The sequence below is a fragment of the Rana temporaria genome, chromosome 3 (assembly GCF_905171775.1).
Source record: "Rana temporaria chromosome 3, aRanTem1.1, whole genome shotgun sequence".
Classification (NCBI taxonomy): domain Eukaryota; kingdom Metazoa; phylum Chordata; class Amphibia; order Anura; family Ranidae; genus Rana; species Rana temporaria.
In genome coordinates this window covers 182,222,534-182,242,598 of record NC_053491.1, presented here as the reverse complement: position 1 = coordinate 182,242,598, position 20,065 = coordinate 182,222,534, and the positions used below count along the sequence as shown (strand labels likewise).

The window sequence follows — 20,065 nt, the reverse complement described above, 5'->3', positions numbered from 1 at the left end:
CTTTAAATAAATAAAAAAGCTGCCTTACAGCAGATCTAAGTAGCAATGCAAAAAATAAGAGTAAAAAAATTCCCTCTCTTACAGCTAATGACATCCACAGTTCTCCAGCGATTACCTGCGGTCAGGGACAGATGCATTTCTGGACAGCCGCACTCTTGAACAATAGTTGCCTTTATTTAAAATAGGAACAGCACTACAAGCCACAGCAATCAAACATCGGACAGCTGACGCGTTTCACACTATATCTAGTGTTTAGTCATAGCTGCTTCAGATATTGTGCTTCAGCTATGACTAAACACTAGATATAGTGTGAAACGCGTCAGCTGTCCGATTGCTGTGGCTTGTAGTGCTGTTCCCATTTTAAATAAAGGCAACGATTGTTCAAGAGTGCGGCTGCCCAGAAATACATCCTTGCTATTCCTGCCTTGCTGATTGCATTGTCTGCACCTGGGATCTGTGGGGTGGATTACTGCCAAGGTCTCCACCTGGAGCGGCCATCTCCCCTTGGTCAGGGACAGATGTCGGATCCTGAACGCATCCTTCTCTAACCACAGGTAACTAGATGCATGCAAACAGTGACGGCTCTCCTCAGCCTGTCATTACTTTGTACAGGCTGAGCGGCATACACCTGTCACCTTAACTACAAGAATGTTAATACTTGCTGCTGAAATCTGATGTATGCACATAATCTCCCGTGTGAAAGGAGCCCAATACGGCATTCTTTATGCCCCAGCATACACATGACTTCCCAGTATCTGTGACAGCAGCAAAAGGTCCTTCACCGGTACTCAGAGCTATTCTTTCTATATGCTATAGTGTGTGCGATTCACAAAGCACTTACGCCGACGTATCTCGAGATACGCCACGTAAGTGTAAGTATGCGCCGTCGTATCTATCCGCCGTGCCCATAACCTGAGATACGCCTGAAAATAGGCTTCATCCGACCGACATAACTTTCCTACGCCGGCGTATCGTGGGCGCATATTTACGCTGGGCGCATTTGCCGCTCCCATTGATTTTCTATGCATATAGGAGGCGCAACTCATGCAAAGGTATGGACCAGGGAACACAAGCCGTTGTATCTTTTGTCGTTTACGTAGTACGTGAATAAGGCTGGGCGTAGGTTACGTTCACGTCGTAGGCAGTGATCCGTCGTATCTTAGGGAGTAGTTCCGACGTGATTCTGCGTATGCGCACTGGGATGCGTCCACGGGATGGTGCATGCGCCGTACGTTATTCGTATCTTTAAGACGCTCAATCCATCATTTGCATGGGGTCACGCCTCATTAGCATGGCTCACGCCCACTTCCACCTACGCTGGCTTACGCCGAGGAAACCCAGCGTATCTTTAAGAGCGAGTGCTGTGTGAATCCAGTGATTGCATCTGTGCGCTGCGTCGGCGTAGCGTATATTAGATACGCTACGCCCGCATAAATATGCGCCGATGTATGTGAATCCGAGCCTTGGTGTCTTTTTTTCAACCTAACTATGTAACTATATGTAACACTTAGTAAAATAAACAAGATAAGGGGAGATTCCACAGACGGTGTATCGTTTAAAGAATCGCATTTCAAACGAGCTTACAAATCTAATTAGTATTTCCAGAGTAAAACCACGAAACAAAAAGGGGCTTATTCAAATACGACCAAATGAAACGTATTATAATATTACTCAAGTACAAGTAATATATTAACCAAAGGTATATATAGTATCATTATATTGAAATACTTATGTACATAATTAAGCGAATAATGTCACATATATTAAAGCGGGAGTTCACCCATTTATTTATTTTTTTACCTTTTCCCCTTAGATGGATGCTCGTTTTGTCTAGGGGAATCGGCTATTTGTAGTAAAATATGAGCTGTACTTACCCGTTTTCGAGATGCATCTTCTTCCGTCGCTTCCGGGTATGGGTCTTCGGGAGCGGGCGTTCCTTCTTGATTGACAGTCTTCCGAGAGTCTTCCGACGGTCGCATCCATCGCGTCACTAGTAGCCGAAAGTCGGTGCGGCTCTATACTGCGCCTGCGCACCGACGTTCGGCTTCTTTTCGGAAAATCGTGACGCGATGGATGCGACCGTCGGAAGCCTCTCGGAAGACTGTCAATCAAAATAGGAACGCCCAGTCCCGCAGCCCATACCCGGAAGCGGCGGAGAAGATGCATCTCGTAAACGGTAAGTACGGATCATATTTTAAAACAACTAGCCGATTCCCCTAGACAAAACGAGCATCCATCTAGGGGGAAATAGTGTCCTGTGCGGGTGAACCTCCGCTTTAAATTATGTTAAATAATAATGGTTCTTTCATAATATGTTTACAGTGTATATCTGTATTAATTAACATTATATAAACCGGTTCACTACATATATAATTATCATAATAAGGGTTGCAAATGTGAGATCCTAGATGTGTTGAAATAAGGCACAGAATTGAATTCCGGTTGTCGGCGTTTCAAGGAATTTACAAATCCTTAGCTAATGATGTGGGGTAAACGTTCCCAAACCATATATTATAAAGCTAGACGCCAGGATGGCCGAATGCCGCTTGCGGCCTTTTCTCAGGATCGCTGCAAGCTGCGGGCAGGATGTTTTAAGCGAGGCCGCGGCTTTGGCCTAGTCCGCAGAGCGCCGGTCCTATGGAACAAAAAAAGAATAAAAAAATCAAAAAAAAAACATCAGTGGCTGCCGCGCTGAGCACTCTTACTGATCCATCCGCGGAGCACTCTTACTGATCCATCCCCGCTGACTCTGGAAGGCCTACGAGGCCCGGGCCATGTCCACCCTCCAGCCAATACCCCACTCGCCAGGACGCCACTTCTAGTCGCCATGGCGACCGGGATTTGTCGACCCCTGGGATAAAAGTAGCTACAGAACACAGAGAGGGGATCTCTCTCTCTATGGCTGGATGGCTCTCTCTCTCTATGGCTGGATGGCTCTCTCTCTATAGAGGCTGAAGGAAGGAGAGCCGTCTGTCTTTGGGTCCTTTCACACGGAGCGGACCGTTTCTGTGTCCGCTCCGTGTGTCCGCCAAAGCTCAGCGGGGATCCTCCGTCATCCCCACTGAGCTGTCGGCGGATAGGGCAGTCCCCGCACACAGTGCAGAGACCGCCCTGTCTCTGCTCTGCCCTATGGAGGATCGGATGCAGACGGACCGTCTGTCCGTCTGTATCCGATCCGTTCCGCCGCACGGAAGAAAAATAGTGTTTCTTCCGTTCGCAAAAGCGGATCCCGACGGACGCGGACGCTAGCGGATGCTCCATCCGCTAACGGATTCATTACAAGTTCGTTAACGGACTTGTAATGAACGGACGAACGGTCCGCTAGTGTGAAAGGACCCTTTCTCTCTCGGGCTGAAGGGGGGAGATCTTGAAACGCAAAGATGTAGGAATGTTGGGAGAAGTCCCTGTGGGAATTCTTAAAGTCCTGGTAAAGTATTAATTGAATTATTTTTGCATATACATTACTAAAACCATTTCAATATATATGGCAAAGTAAATTGGAGTTGTATTCCTTTTAACTGCAGTATGAAATAATTATATTCCAAATATTAAGAGACATACACAGCTTTGTCTGTCTTTAAAAATCTAAAGCTTGTACAATGGTTTTATTATGATACATGTTTAGAAATTGATTCATCCTAAGTTTAACACAAGTCTTGATTGTATTATCAAGCTGTGCACAATATATCATTTTTGTTTGTGCATTTTAGAGTGTAAAAAGAAGGTCTGTTTGTTTTGAGAAAGCGTCACATCATAGTGTTAGGCCCTTTTCACACCTGCGGACCGTATTTCCGCTTTTTCATCCATCCGTCTGCGGATGAAAAAGGGACATACATTGGTCCCTATGAGATTGCAGGTGTCAGCGGTTGAACATCCGCTGACACCCAATCTCACCCGCCTCCGCACATTCATCCGATTCTGCAGACAGAAGAAAACCCTATTTTTCCTTCCGTCTGCGGATCGGATGAACATGGACAGTGTGCGGGGACCACCCTGTCATCCGCCGGCTCAGCGGCGATCAACGGAGCCATCTCCGCTGAGCATACGGAGGTTCACGGGGCGGTTTATTACTGATCCGCCCCGTGTGAAAGGGGCCTTAAGGTAAACAATAATTATTTACACAAGTCCGTGAAACCACGGAAACTAGTCACTAAGAGTTTGCTGTTTCATATTGAAATTCCTAGTATTTTGCATATTGCACATCTAAGGTGTTTTGATAGCATTTATATTCTAATGGTCTTTTGTATTTACACATAGGTTTTACTCATATATATATATTTTCTTGATTGTTTATCTATTTAGCATTTTTATTAGAAACTTTTCACTTAATCTAGCACGTTATTTGCAGCATTTGCACATAATTTAGCACTTAGTCTAATAGTATCTCATGAATTGCATTTTTCTTAATTGCAATAAATTTTGTCTTGGATCAGCGCAGTAACACATTTTTCGCATATATATATATATATATATATATATATATATATATATATATATATATATATATTTTTTTTTTACCTCCTTGTTTGGAGGCACATACAGTACCGCAGCAGATCACATACACACACACACTCACTCACTCCTTTGCACCGGTGACATTCACATTACTAAGAGTTACCAAGTCTTAAATGTACAAGTATCATTCAAATACTGAAATGTGGTAATTTGTTATAGCGCTTGTATAGAAAATGAGAATTATCTGAATCATTATTTATCTTTGATATGTAGAAGTATATCCCTTTATTTGTATTATCACAAAATATACCCGATATTAATTTGCACTGGATTTTTAATTAATAAATATATATTTTTAAGCATATCACTTGTGTTCAAAATAGAATTTAATTTAGAATAGAATGTAATAGAACAAACTTGAATTTCTTGTTGATATTTATGCACAAAAAATGTATACCGGTATCTACCAAAACAAAGATTTGCATTTTCATAAATCCAATACTGTTTTATTATTTCAGTATAAACATTCTGACTATATATATATATATATATATATATATATATATATATATATATATATATATATATTTACTGTGTAGCCCTTTTCATCCATTCAGCTTTACAACCTAAAGAACCTTTGCCACGACTGTTCCAATCAGGTTTGCGTGTCAGTTTTTCAGGGGGACCCGATTAGATCGCACATTCACTTCTATGGACCAGTCGGTGTAAACAGGCCCGTGTCACCCACCTACCTTTGATCCAATCCACTAAAAACAAACAGATGGGGATCTTTCCTCTTCCATGTAGGCAGGTTGCATTGGAGCATACGGACAGCGGAGTCCCTTTACACGCAGCTGACCACGGAGCAGATCGGGCTCTGCCCAAGTCCACTCTGCAGAAGCTAAGAGGACATGGACCCGTCATCTGCCTGCTCTGCAGACAGATCCCCTGCTACTGATCTCAATGGAGTCCGCCCCAGGAGCCCTAATGTGTATGCTCCCATTTCCCTGTCTGCTCTTCCTCTAAGTGTCATCCCTCACCACCCCTTATAAGCTCTGACTGATCGATTCCTACACATGCAGACCCACTCTCTGCAAGCCTTCCCGGTGATCCCTTCTACACATTGTCAAAGAACACAGCCAGAGAGCTTGCTGACCTGTACCTACTGGACACTGAGCGGGCAACACAAGATTACTATAGCTCTAATGGCTCCGTAAAAAGAACCTATTATTACTGTGGGAAAAAAATAGTACTTAGTCATACTAATACCAATTTATTAGTATGCTCGTTGTCATTCCCACAAACCTCTTCCCTGCAACTATTTGCCTTACCTCATACCTCATGCCCACTGTCACATCCTCCGCTGTCATACCCTATGCACTTTTCCCCTGCACATACTGCCCACAATTATACCTTATTTTGCTTCCACTTTGCACATACTGAAAGCTTATTTTCTCCGCATGCCTCCTCTGCACATACTGTCCTCTTTCAACCCCCCCCCACACCCACACTTTTCTGCTACGTGAGCTCGGCGGGACAGGACGTGTTTAAAATTCTCTCTTTTTTTCTTATTTATATCTACCTTTTATTTAAAAATTTTACAAAAAAATTCTCTTTGACCACTTAATCCCTGGACCATTTTGCTGGTCAAAGACCAGGTCACTTTTTGCAATTTGATACTGCGTCGCTTTTAACCGACAATTGCACAGTCATACGATGTGGCTCCAAAACAAAATTGACGCCCTTTCTTTTGGTGGTATTTGATCACCTCTGCGGTTTTTATTGTTTGCGCTATAAACAAAAATAAAGCGACAATTTTGAAAAAAATTCTATATTTTTTTACTTTTTGCAATAATAAATATCCCCCAAAAATATATATCGGCCACCCTCAGTTAAGGCCGATACGTATTCTTCTACATATTTTTGGTAACAAAAATAAAAAGACGTTTATTAATCGGTTTTCACAAAAGTTATTTAGGGTTTTTTTTTTTTTTTTTTTTTACCTTTACAACCCCTTTAAAGCAGAACTCAACCCAAAAGGGAAAGCACTGCTTGTTTGCCTCCCCCTGCCACATCTGACACCTTTTGTGGGGGGGGGGGGGGGGGGGAGCACTTTGCGCATGCGCAGTAGAGAACAGGCTGTGAAGCCACAAGGCTTCCCTGCCATTTAGCTCAGTGGAGATGGCGGTGGCAGCACCCAAAAGCCAATTGAAAAAAAATCGGCTGGGATCAAAACACTGTTGAATTCGTACACTGGTAAATGTCTTAATATTAAAAAAGTCAGCAGCTACAGTATTTGTAGTAGGGTTGTCCCGATACCACTTTTTTAGGACGGAGTACAAGTACCGATATTTTTTTTCATGTACTTGCCGATACCGATACTTTTTTTTAAATGTTTCCCCAAATGCAGCCATGTGTCCCCAAGTGTCCCCAAATGCAGCCATGTGTTCCCCGCCGTGCCTCGTCATATATAGCCCCTCCCCCTTGTCCAGGCACTTTGATAGACAGATCACCCATCCAATCCTGATGATTTACACAATGGTGATGATTTACTAAAACTGGAGAGTGCAAAATCTGGTGCAGCTCTGCAATCAGCTTCTAACTTCAGCTTGCTCAATTGAGCTTTGACAAAACACACAGAAGCTGTAGAGGTAATCCCCTATCTACATCAAATGTGTGGACGGAGGAACCTGCATACTTTTTTTTCGTTCAACCAGAAAAGTATAATGTGTGGCCTTAGTCAGTAAATATCATAGCAGGATATGCTGTGATGACCACCTTAGAAAACAAATTAAGTCACCACTGCCAAGGACTTTTGTTTTTGGGTTTATATACATCTAAAAGGGGTTGTAAAGGTACAATTTGTTTTCTTCCTAAATAGCTTCCTTTACCTTAGTGCAGTCCTCCTTCACTTACCTCATCCTTCCATTTTGCTTTTAAATGTCCTTTTTTCTTCTGAGAAATCCTCACAGTGATGCAAGGCTTTCTCCCTGGTGTGGAGTGTTGTGCTCGCCCCCTCCCTTGGACTCTACAGGAGAGTCAGAACGCTCTCTATGTTGCAGATAGAGAAAGGAGCTGTGTGTTAGTGGGAGTCCAGACTCTCCTGTTCGCCCCCTCAAGAGGTTTTCTCCACACCAGGGAGAAAGCCTTGCATTACTGTGTGGAGTAAGAGACAGAAAAACATGAAGTGAGGATTTCTCAGAAGAAATACGGACATTTAAATGCAAAATAGAAGGATAAGGTAAGTAAGGGAGGACTGCACTAAGGTAAAGGGAGCTATTTAGGGGAAAAAAAAAGAAAAATTACCTTTACAACCCCTTTAATTTCCAATTCCTGGTTGACTTAATTATTTAAAAATAATAATGATTTCATATAAACAGCTTCTTTAGCGTTTTGGGACTGCATTCCCTTCTTCCTCTGGTGGTGTGCATGTCTTGTAGAGACTGGCGTGATGCCATTCCCTGCAGCATTCTCTACTTTCACATGTGAACAGCATGGGGAAGCGACAGGATCAGGAGGTTTCCAGAACCCGTGGATGGACAGGGAGAGGCACAGGATGAGAGTGGTTTCATGAATATGTGATTGGCCCACATGATGTGGACTGGCACTGGACTGCAGGGGGGGTCTGCTGGGGATAGCACCAGAACAGAGATCAGGAGTATTGCATCGAAAGCTACTTTTCTTGATTTGTCCATGTGGGATGCAGGGGTGGTGAGAAGTTTTATTGCTTAACCCCCCTCCTCCCTTCCCGACCACTCTCTTAAAATTAAATTCAAGTCTAATAGAACAAAATTTAAAGCAGAAGTATGGTCATAGCTATTTTGGCTGTGCTTCTCCTATAGATCACCAGGAGTGCAGTTTGTTCCGCACTCCTGTGACCCATTTTCAGCTGACAGCGGGCTAGTCCAGGCTACAACATATCTAGTAAAAAAAAAAAAAAAAAAAGTGTAAATGATTTGGTTTGCGTGAAAGTTATAGCATCTGGTAGAGATACTGGAACTTTTATTTCTTAACTTTTTTTAAAATACTAGTAATGGCGGTGATCAGAAACATATCGTGGGACGGTGATAGCGTGGTGGGAAATCTGACACTAGCTTATGCTGGCTGGGAGAGTACACTAACCGACACCGACATCAATAGTCAGATCGCTATTCCATCAATAGCAACACTTAGGGCCAGTTCACGCCACAAAACGCACTCCAGATCCGTTTCTGCATGCGCATTTTAACCGCTTGCCGACCAGCCGCCGCGGTTTTATGGCGGCAGGTCGGCTCGGCTGCGCGAGATCACGTAATATTACGTCATCTCGCAAATCAGCCAATAGGGGCGCGCGTCCACCCCCTCGCCCCTGACGCGTGTGCCCGGTGGAAACGATCACCGCCGGTCACCCGCGATCGCTCGTTACAGAGCGAGAACCGGGAGCTGTGTGTGTAAACACACAGCTCCCGGTCCCGTCAGGGGGAGAAATGCTGATTGTCTGTTCATACAATGTATGAACAGCGATCAGTCATTTCCCCTAGTCAGTCCCACCCCCCCCTTCAGTTAGAACACACCCAGGGAACTTAAGTAACCCCTTCCTCGCCCCCCTAGTGTTAACCCCTTCCCTGCCAGTGGCATTTTTATAGTAATCAATGCATTTTTATAGCACTGATCGCTATAACAATGCAAATGGTCCCAAAAATGTGTCAAAAGTGTCCGATGTTTCCGCCATTAGGTCGCAGTACCGATAAAAATCGCTGATCGCCGCCATTACTAGTAAAAAAAAAAAAAATATTAATAAAAATGCCATAAAACTATGCCCTATGTTGTAGACGCTATAACTTTTGCACAAACCAATCAATAAACGTCTTTTGCGGGTTTTTTTTTTTTTACGAAAAATATGTAGAATACGTATCGGCCTAAACTGAGGAAAAAAATAGTTTGATATATTTTTGGAGATATTACAGCAAAAAGTTAAAAATATTCATTTTTTTTTCAAAATTGTCGCTCTATTTTTGTTTATAGTGCAAAAAATAAAAACCGCAGAGGTGATCAAATAACACCACAAGACCACGCAATTGTCAGTTAAAGCGACGCAGTGTCGAATCGTAAAAAATGTACCAGCAATATGGTCCAGGGCTGAAGTGGTTAATGTGTTACGTTGCGTTTTTGATGTGTTCCGTTGTTTTTTTCCCTATACTAGGGTCCAGTGCATTTTTGATGCGTTTCTGTACAGTACAGTGCAGGGAAAATGCAGCATGTTCTACTTTTTTTTTTATGGAACTGGAAAGTCCTGGAACTGACTGCACTGGTGTGAACTATGCCATTGGATACCATATAACCAACCTAGTTTCCATGCGATTTTGAGGCAGAACGAAAACACACTGGACTGCATGTGGTGTGAACTGGCACCACAGCGCTGATACTATACAGTGACATTGTACTAATGACACTGGCTGGGAAGGGGTTAACATCTAGGGGCGATCAAAGGGTTAACTGCGTGCCTAACGATGTGTAATGTTTTTACTGAATAATCTGGCTGTTTTTTCTCCCTAGGTTTCTGGGTACACTAATACAGTGATCAGTGCTGATACTATCAGGGATATGCAATTAGCGGACCTCCAGCTGTTGCAAAACTACAAGTCCCATCATGCTTCTGCCTCTCGGTGTCATGTTTGTGGTTGTCAGAATCTTGCTATGCCTCGTGGGACTTGTAGTTCTGCAACAGCTGGAGGTCTGCTAATTGCTTATCCCTTGTATTTTCCTTTCTATACACTGTACTAATGATGCTGGCTGGGAAGGGGTTAACATCTAGGGTGATAAGGGGTTAAACGTGTGTGTTATGTGCTGCTTTTACCAAGCGATCTTGCTCTTTTTTTCCCCTGCTTTGCAGAGAGCAGCAAATTAACCGGTCAGTGTTTGGAGCGCTGTCTTGTTTACAACAGAGAGCTCTCTTTCCCGAATGCTGATCGGCGGGTACCGGTGTCTTGTCGATAAATGCCCCCTGTCGAATAATGCCTGCCCGGTACTGTGCATGCGCAGTACCGAGCCGCTGAAAGCCTCCAAAACATCCAAACTGACGATCAGCTGTAGACAGCGTCTGCGCACTACAGCCGTCATAGTGCCACACGCTCCCGATGCTCGTGCAAGGAGCGAACTTGTTCATGATGGGAGGGCGTGAGGGGCGGATGGCAACAGAAGGGGGCGTATTTTGTAATGATGGGCAGTGCGGTTACGATGGGGGCGGAATTTGTCACTAAAACTCAAACAAATATATCTCTGCTATTCTTCCTACACGTTTTACGCTTAACACGTGTAGGAAGAATAGCAGGGATATATTTGTTTAGGAGGTGTATTTAAAGGGGTTGTAAAGGTAAAAGTTTTTTTAACTTAATGCATCCTATGCATTAAGGTAAAAAAACATCTGACTGCACCGCCCCCCCCCCCCCCCCGTTTTACTTACCTCACCCCTCGAAAGTCCCGTGCGCGTTCTCATCCTCCTGTTCGGTTCCCAGCCTGGCCGTTGATTGGCTAGGCTGGGCGGATTGATAGCAGCGCAGCCATTGGCTAGCGCTGCTGTCAATCAAAGCGGATGACGCGGCGCGCCGGGGCCGAGTAATACAGTCGGCGGCTATGGCCGCCGCTGTATCACGGGAGCGCGCTCGCAAAAGCTTTCCACCATGCGAGGGAGCTCGCATGAACGTGAAAAGCTTTTGCGAGGAGGAGCAGAGACAGCCGCCGAGGAGCCCCAGAATACACGGATCGGGGTCACTCTGTGCAAAACGAGCTGCACAGCGGAGGTAAGTATAACATGTTTGTTATTTTTAAAACAAAACAATCTTGCCTTTAGTGTCCCTTTAAGCTTCGTGACAAATTCCACCCCCCATCTTAAAGCGGTAGTAAACCTGCTGTTTTTCATGCGCGCGGGAGACTTCTCTCCGGAAAGGTCCGGCGGCTGCCGGGCCTCAAGTTGAGAATCCCCTGTGCGCATGCGCTGCTGCATTCAGCGGCGCATCGCGAGGGGAATCTCTCCTAAACCGTAAAGGTTTAGGAGATATTTTTTTTACCTACAGGTAAGCCTGTCGCTCAAGTATTTGCCAGGACCCGCTGATCGGCTTGTGCTGTAACAAATCAAAGCCCAGACGGGGGTGGCCATTACCCAAAATGCCGATCACGCTTAAGATACATGATGCGGCGCAGAACGGCCACCCTGCTGCAGTATGTCTGCCGGGGGAGGGGGGGGGGTTGGTAAGCGGTTAAGTAAAACTGGAGGGTGCAGCGTGGGTAGTCAATCAGCTTCTAACTCCGGCTTGCTCGCTTTGAGGCTTCTATGCAGAGCTGCACCAGACTTTGCACTCTTTAGTACAATAAACACCACTGTTTACCTTTTTAACTTTATTGATAAAGACACTTTATTGGGGTCTATGCGTGTAAAGATGCATGTGTGCATTTCTGTGCAGACAGAAGAGTCTTCCTGTCTATGAGCCCTGCACAGATGTGGAGTTGTCTGTCAGCAGCACACAGGTAGTTGGTACCATGCCCCTCCCATCCAGCTGTGTATAGTGGGGGTGATGAGGCCCCGGGCCCGGCTCACACATGACTGACAATGAGCAGGTGACCCCGGTGCCGGGACACCATACAGATGTTCCTCCTGACAAGACAGACTCCCAGTCACTGCAGCCGTCACCATGTCTGCCGTCACCTCCCCGGAGCCTTGTGCCCGCCCGAGCCGCACTCACCAAGTGTCTCCTCTCCGGAGCGGGGTCTTCAGCAGCCCTGACACTTCTGTTCTCTGAGTCTCCAGATCAACCACTCCGCCCTCCGCCATCTTCCTGCACTGACAGCTGCGCGCTGCATCCTGGGAGTGACGTCAGTGCTGGCAAGTAACGGGAACCGGGCAGTGTGTGTGTGTGGGGAGCCAGAGGGGGGGGAGGAGATCACGTGGGGGAGCGCTCTGCACCTCACTATGTTATCTTCTGTCTGCTGAGCAGTGAGCACTCATCGCTAACCCTCCTCCACTACTGAAAGCGACACTTGATGGCAAAAAGAATGTTCTTTACCAAGGAACATACATATTCCATATTAATAAGTACCAAAATAATGTGTGTGATGTAAATTGCCTCCAGCGTTGTTCCTGTTTCTTCTTGCTGGAAGCCGCCATTTTGCTGAAGCCCAGAGCCCCTGAGCAGCAGTAAAGTCATAAAGCAGAACTAAACCCATCAAATTAACATATTCAAAAAGAGTTACATTCTTGGAATGCTCAAAATAGCCAACTTGTCACTCAAAAGCAAAACTTCCGTCCTTTTTTCACCTTTCCATCTATTAAATCTTCTGTCGTTGTTGTTTTAACCACTGTCGTTGTTGTTTTAACCACTTAAGCAGAGTTTCACCCAAAAATGGATCTTCTGGTTTCTCCCCCCTCTCCGGTGTCACATTTGCCACCTTTCATTTGGAGCAGATACCTGTCTAATCCAGGTATTTGCTCCCACTTCCGGCAAAAGATCGCTGCAGAATCTGTGGCGATCTACGCCAGACATCGCAAGTCTCCCGCGAGGTGTGAGAGTCAGCTGTGAACATCGATCTCCTTTGTACAGATTTTTAGCTGACAGACGCTTCTCCTTCTCTCCCTCCCGCGGCTGTCAGCTAAAAAGCTAAACAGGGGGGGGGGGGGAAATCGGTGTTCACCGCTATTTTCTGCTGCCGCACCGATCATTCCCTGCTGTTCTGTTTGCTGCTCCCCAGTCGCCTCCGTGTCCTCCACCCCCGTCTGTCGTCGTTCTCTGATTCCCGCGTTCTCTTCTGCCGCCCCTGCCCTCCTCCTACCTCGTCCCCCCGCAGCCAGCTCCCCTCCTCTCCTGCTGCTGACTTTTAATATTAGGACACTTACCTGTCCTGGAGTCCAGCGTCGTCTGCAGCAGAGGACGAGCAATCGCTCGTCACTCTGCTGCCCCCACAGCCATCATCGGTGAGGAAACCAAGTAGGGTGCCCACGTGTCCCGGATTGCCCGGGACTGTCCCTTAATTGGCATCTGTGTCCCTGGTCCCGGATGCCTTCATTCCGGGACAATACAATGTCCCGGAATGAAGCACTGGGTAAAGTCATTATGAATTCAGCAGAGTCTGAGCCGCGGTAGCGCTGTCTGCGGCATGCAGAACCACCTCCACCTGACTTTCATTGTGCTCACTGGTTGCTACAGCCGCTTGGCTTGTAGCAACCAGTGACATCACAGCTGCAGTGCACCCCCTCTGTTCAGAACTGAAAGCGCGGGAGGATTTCACTTCCTCCTCCGCGCTTCTGCTCTGTCTGCCTCCTGGGACCCAAAGCAGCTGAGCTCCGAGGCTGTCCCTGACATACCAGAGAGGGACACACAGCATCTGATGTGAGAGGGAGAGCAGCATCATCACCTGAGGACAACAGAGAGTGGAGCCCCGGGGAGAAGCAGGAGGCTGACTGGAAGGAACAGCACGGGAGTGAGAGAAGACCTGAGCAGCAGTGACATCCTCCCAGAGCCTGCACACCTTCCCCCAACGTCTGCTCCAGCTGTGCCTATCATCAAGGCTGACAGAGAGGACAAGGATGGTCTGGAGGTAGGTGCATACATCACACACACCTACCCACAGACAGGGGCTGGGACAGGGGGTACAGGAAGGACTGCAGGCCAGCTTAGGGGTTCAATTTCACTCACCACCCCCCCCCCCCTCTCTCTCTTCCATCCCCCTCTCTCTCCTATCCCCCTCTCTCTCTCACCCCTTCTCTCTCTCTCTCTCTCCCACCCCCCTCTCTCTCCCACCCCTTCTCTCTCTCTCTCTCTCTCTCTCTCTCCATCACCCCTTCTCTCTCCCACCCCTTCGCTCTCTCTCTCTCTCTCTCTCTCTCTCTCTCTCTCTCCATCACCCCTTCTCTCTCTCTCCCCTCTCTCTCTCTCTCTCTCTCTCTCTCACTCTCTACATCACCCCTTCTCTCTCTCTCCCCCACCCGTTCTCTCTCTCTCTCTCTCTCTCTCTCCATCACCCCTTCTCTCTCTCTCCCCCACCCGTTCTCTCTCTCTCTCTCTCTCCCACCCCTTCTCTCTCTCTCTCTCCCACCCCTTCTCTCTCTCTCTCTCCCACCCCTTCTCTCTCTCTCTCTCCCACCCCTTCTCTCTATCTCTCTCCATCACCCCTTCTTTCTCTCTCTCTCTCTCCATCACCCCTTCTCTCTCTCTCCCCCACCCCTTCTCTCTCTCTCTACCTCACCCCTTCTCTCTCCCACCCCTTCTCTCTCTCTCGCTCCCACCCTTCTCTCTCTCACTCCCACCCCTTCTCTCTCTCTCCCACCCCTTCTCTCTCTCTCTCTCCCACCCCTTCTCTCTCTCTCTCTCTCTCTCTCTCTCCCACCCCTTCTCTCTCTCTCCCACCCCTTCTCTCTCTCTCCCACCCCTTCTCTCTCCCACCCCTTCTCTCTCCCCCACTCCTTCTCTCTCTCTCTCCCACCCCTTCTCTCTCTCTCTCCCACCCCTTCTCTCTCCCACCCCTTCTCTCTCCCACCCCTTCTCTCTCCCACCCCTTCTCTCTCCCACCCCTTCTCTCTCTCTCTTTCACCCCTTCTCTCTCTCTCTCCCACCCCTTCTCTCTCTCTCTCCCACCCCTTCTCTCTCCCACCCCTTCTCTCTCCCCCACCCCTTCTCTCTCTCTCTTTCACCCCTTCTCTCTCTCTCTCCCACCCCTTCTCTCTCTCTCTCTCCCACCCCTTCTCTCTCTCTCTCTCCCACCCCTTCTCTCTCCCACCCCTTCTCTCTCCCCCACCCCTTCTCTCTCTCTCTTTCACCCCTTCTCTCTCTCCCACCCCTTCTCCCACCCTCACCAAGCCCCTCTCCCCTCCCAAATGGACACTAACAGGTGACAGCAAGTGAGAGTTAGTGATCCCATCCCCTCCCAAGCACTGCCACTTAACCCATGCCCCCAGCACTGCCAGTCTGCCACTGGCCTCATCCTCCTAATGAAGGATTACAGGTCCCAGCATTAGTCCCTTAGAGCTGAGGATCTGACATGCTCCCCCAATGGACGGGGTAGGAATCGGGTAGGTCAGTGTAATGATCAGGTAGGTCAGTGTAGGAATCAGGTTAGTGTAGTGGTCAGGTATTTCAATGCAGCAATCAATTGGGTCAGTGTAGGGATCAGGAAGGTCAGTGTAGTGGTCAGGTAGGTCAGTGTAGGAATCAGGTACAGTAGGTCAGTGTAGTAGTCGGGTAGGTCAGTGTATGTGCAGTTTTTACCCCAGATCCCTTGTGTCATTTGTATTTCTTTTGTGGTATAAAGTACAGGGTTTTATATACAACTTTAGTGCCTTAGATATAAACAGCATTTGTTTCATGTATGTTAGCCCAACATCGCAAGAACAATTACACTCTGTGAATCTAAGTGGCTGCAATGTTGGGCTTCCATACATGAAACAAATGCTTAAATAGGTAAGGGGCGGGGCCTCTCGGCCACGTCATATGGCGGCACTGCCTCCTTGTGATGTCACCGACCGCTGCTTGCTGGGGGGGGGGGGGTGTCCCTGAATGGCTGTATGGAAATGTGGTCACCCTAAAACCAAGAAGTGAAGCATTGTGGCTTCACTGCCCGGTTCCCTATGGCAAATGCGGAAGTCGCGCTGCGCCATGCTCACTGGTCCCCCCTGTGTTCTAGGAGCCGTGTGTTTCCCAGAACACACCGGGGGGGGGGGGGGGGGGGGCAAGTGACGCACTACCCGCAGGTCCCCACAGAGTGGACTCCCGGAAGTGGGTGCAAATACCTGTCTTAGACAAGGTGCCAAAATGTGACACCAGGGGGGGGGGGGGTTCCGATGAGCGGAAGTTCCACTTTAGGGTGGAGCTCCGCTTTAAGGACCGAGCCTCTTTTTGAGATTTGTTGTTTACAAGTTACAAATCATCTTTTTTTTGCTAGAAAATTACTTAGAACCCCCCAAACATTATATATTCTTTTTTTATAACACCCTAGAGAATAAATTGGCGGTCGTTGCAATACTTTATGTCACACTGTATTTGCGCAGCGTTTCTTACAACTTTTTTTTTTTAAAAATATTTTTTTATTCAAAAAAAGTGTAAGACAACAGTAAAGTAGGCACAATATTTTAATTTTGTGAAATAATGTTACACTGAGTAAATTGATGCCCAACATGTCATGTTTCAATATTTCGCCCGCTCGTGGAAACTTTTCCCCTTAAAAATCTCCAAAGACGACGTTTAGAAAATTCTACAGGTTACTAGTTTTAAGTCTTTTGCTAGAATTATTGCTCTCACTCCAACAATCACAGCGATACCTCACATGTGTGGTTTGAACACAATTTTCATATGCGGGCGTGACTTATGCATGCGTTCGCTTCGGCATGGTGGGATGGGGTGCTTTAAAAATATATATATTTTTTTCTCATCTATTTTACTTATTTTTTTTACACTGTCCATTTAAAAAATAAAATTTGGGTCTCTTATTCCTATTACAAGGAATGTAAACATCCCTTGTAATAGAAAAAAAAAAAAAACGCATGACAGTTCCTCTTAATTATGAGATCTGGGGGTCAAAAAGACCTTACATTTACACTAAAATGCAATAAAAAAAGGTTTTTTTTTTTTTTTTCAATGAAAAAAAATGCCCCGTTTAAGACCATTGGGCTTCCGGAAGCGCCTTGAGGCGATTTAGTTCACGTTTGTAGCGCTATACAAGTTACTCATTCATTCATTAAAAAAGACCTCAGGATCTCATATTTACACTAAAATACAAAGAAAAAAGAAAAAAAAAAAAAAAAAGATTACAATTTCAATGGAAAAAAAAATGCCCCCTTTAAAGTGGTTGTAAACCCAACCACACATCTTGCACCTACATGCAAGCCTATATTAAGGCTTACCTGTAGGTGCAAGAAATATCTCCTAAACCTGCACAGTTTAGGAGATATTTACAATTGAGACAAGTGCCGATGTCTACGGCGCATGCGCGCCGTAGACAATGGCGCAGGCGCACTGAGCATGCAGTTTTTCCTAATGGCATTAATGGGGTTAATGCCGTATTTCCGCGCATGCGTGGGAGTGACGTCATTGCCGTTCTGGCCAATCACAGCGCCAGAGCGGCGATAACAGGAAGAAAAGACGAGGGGACATGGCGGTGGACGGGACAGAGAAGGACTTCAATCGCAGGTAAGTGACACATAATGAGCTAGTATGCTGTGCATACTAGCTCATCATGCCTTACTCTTGCAGGTTTTTTTTTTTTTTTTTTTTAAAGTGAAGGGTTTACTTACTCTTTAAGACCATTGGGCGAAAGTGACATTTGACGTCGCCTCCGTCATCCAATGTTATGGAGCCGAGTGGGGGCCATCTTTCCCTCGCTCGGCTTCATGTCTCATAAGTCTTCATGCCGAATTGGCTTCAAAATGGTTGGTTTCCAGTGGCACAGCTCACACCCGTGCAGTCAGTTCCAGGGTGATCTAGTTCCAAAAAAGAACATGCTGCATTTTTCCTGCACTGGACTGTACTAGAATGCAGTAAAATGCATCAAAAATGCACCAGGCTGCACTGAAATGCATCAAAAACACACCAGACCCCAGTACAGAAAAAATAAATAAGAAAAAGCACCTGGAAACGCATCAAAAACGCACATAAAATCCTGAATAACCATTTTTCTTTATTCTTCCTTTCTCATTCACTCTATCCTTTTAACCACTTCTAAACCGCCGTACGTCTTTATACGGCCTAACTTTAAAGATTGATATCTCGGTAACGGCAGCAGCTGCTGCCACAACCGAGGTATCAATCTTTAGTGTCAGCGGTTCTGTTAGGGATAACGGCGGTCTCCGCGGCGGATTCACCATCATTGGCGGCGGGAGAGGGCCCCCCTCCCACCGCTCTCCCGCGCCTTCCGCCGCTTACCGTAGCGGCGGAGGAGATCGGGACCGTTCGGCAGCTGTGCGGGGTTGCGAGTGAAGGAAAAATCTCCTTCGCCCGTCCCCATAGCTCTGCTGGGCGGAAGTGACGTCAAAACGTCAGTCCCGCCCAGCCTCTTAAAGAAACATTTTTTTTTTGTCATTTGAAAAAATGACAGTTTCAAATTTTTTTTAATTTTTTTTGCATTTTAGTCTAAATATGAGATCTGAGGTCTTTTTGACCCCAGATCTCATATTTAAGAGGACCTGTCATGCTTTTTTCTATTACAAGGGATGTTTACATTCCTTATAATAGGAATAAAAGTGATCATTTTTTTTCCAGTGTAAAAAATAATAAAATAAATAAAAATAAATAAGAAAAAAAAAAAAAATTTTTTAAAGCGCCCCGTCCCGACAAGCTCATGCACAGAAGCGAACGCATACGCGAGTAGCGCCCGCATATGAAAACGGTGTTCAAACGACACAAGTGAGGTATCGCCGCAATCGTTAGAGCGAGAGCAATAATTATAGCCCTAGACCTACTCTGTAACTCAAAAAATGCAACCTATAGAATTTTTTAAACGTCGCCTATCGAGATTTTTAAGGGTAAAAGTTTGATGCCATGCCACGAGCGGGCGCAATTTGTAAGCGTGACATGTTGGGTACCATTTTACTCGGCGTAACATTATCTTTCACAATATATAAAAAAATTGGGCCAAATTTATTGCTGTCTTATTTTCTAATTCAAAAAAGTGATTTTTTTTCCAAAAAAAGTGCGCTTGTAGGACCGCTGCGCAAATATGGTGTGACAAAAAGTATTGCAATGATCGCCATTTTATTCTCTAGGGTGTTATAAAAAAATATATAATGTTTGTGGGTTTTAAGTAATTTTCTAGCAAAAAAAACTGTTTTAGTCTTGTAAACACCAAATCTGAAAAACACCCAAAGTAGAGAAGTGGTTAAGGGCGCCCTCTTGGAGGCCCACAAAACCTGCCTTCTTTTTTCTAATAGATATTTAAACACAAAACCAGAGTATTTTCCAACTAGAGAATTTGGTTTAGCGATCGGCTGATTGCGATATCATCTGTTGATTGAGGAATCATTCAGGGCACACGCGTTGAATCCAGAAAGTACACTATTACATGACCTGTATGAACAATGTTTCTTTTATTTAAATACTCTACTATTGAATTTGATTATACTATGTCACATTGTCTTTAAAATGTGTATAAATAAAGTATGATTGTACAACTGTTACTTTGGAGTATTAATAAAGACTTTTTTTTTTTTTTTTTACAATAAAAAGTGTGTATATATTTACAGAGCCAGTCTTTAAATGAAAAGATACCGATGCCGTTTATAGTTTATTTTCTGTCCGCTTTGAATGTAGCCACTGACGCATCTATATAAATGACTCAGAGCCGGTTCACACAGGGCGACACGATTCTGGCCGCGACTTTGCGAGGCGACCTGAACACTGCCACAGCGCGACTTGGGGCAACTTACAAGGAAACTTCAAGTTGCCTCCAGGACAGGAGGCTTTTCAGTGGCCAATAAAACAATCAGCTCTGTGGGAGGGAGGGGTTTGCCTGAGAAAACTATTTTCTCTTCTTGTTTTGTTGCTTCAGTTAAGATAGGCGATCCGACTTGGAGGCGACTTCCATTGAAATGAATGGGTACAAGTTGTCTACAAGTCGCCTTGAACTAGTACAGGAACCTTTTTTGCAGTTGGAG

General features: G+C 45.7%; 1 protein-coding gene across 2 annotated transcripts in view; it reads right to left on the bottom strand.

Moving 5' to 3' along the window:
• Positions 1 to 12,313, bottom strand: part of USP15 (ubiquitin specific peptidase 15) — a 117,545-nt gene extending 105,232 nt beyond the window's left edge. Inside the window, exon 1 of one of the 2 annotated variants that reach the window (XM_040343928.1) lies at positions 12,174 to 12,313. In XM_040343928.1, coding sequence (XP_040199862.1) covers positions 12,174 to 12,262 — 89 coding nt within the window. In that variant the 5' untranslated portion in view covers positions 12,263 to 12,313. The remainder of the gene's footprint in view (positions 1 to 12,173) is intronic. The other variant, XM_040343929.1, reaches the window with a different exon arrangement.
• Positions 12,314 to 20,065: the final 7,752 nt, after the last annotated feature.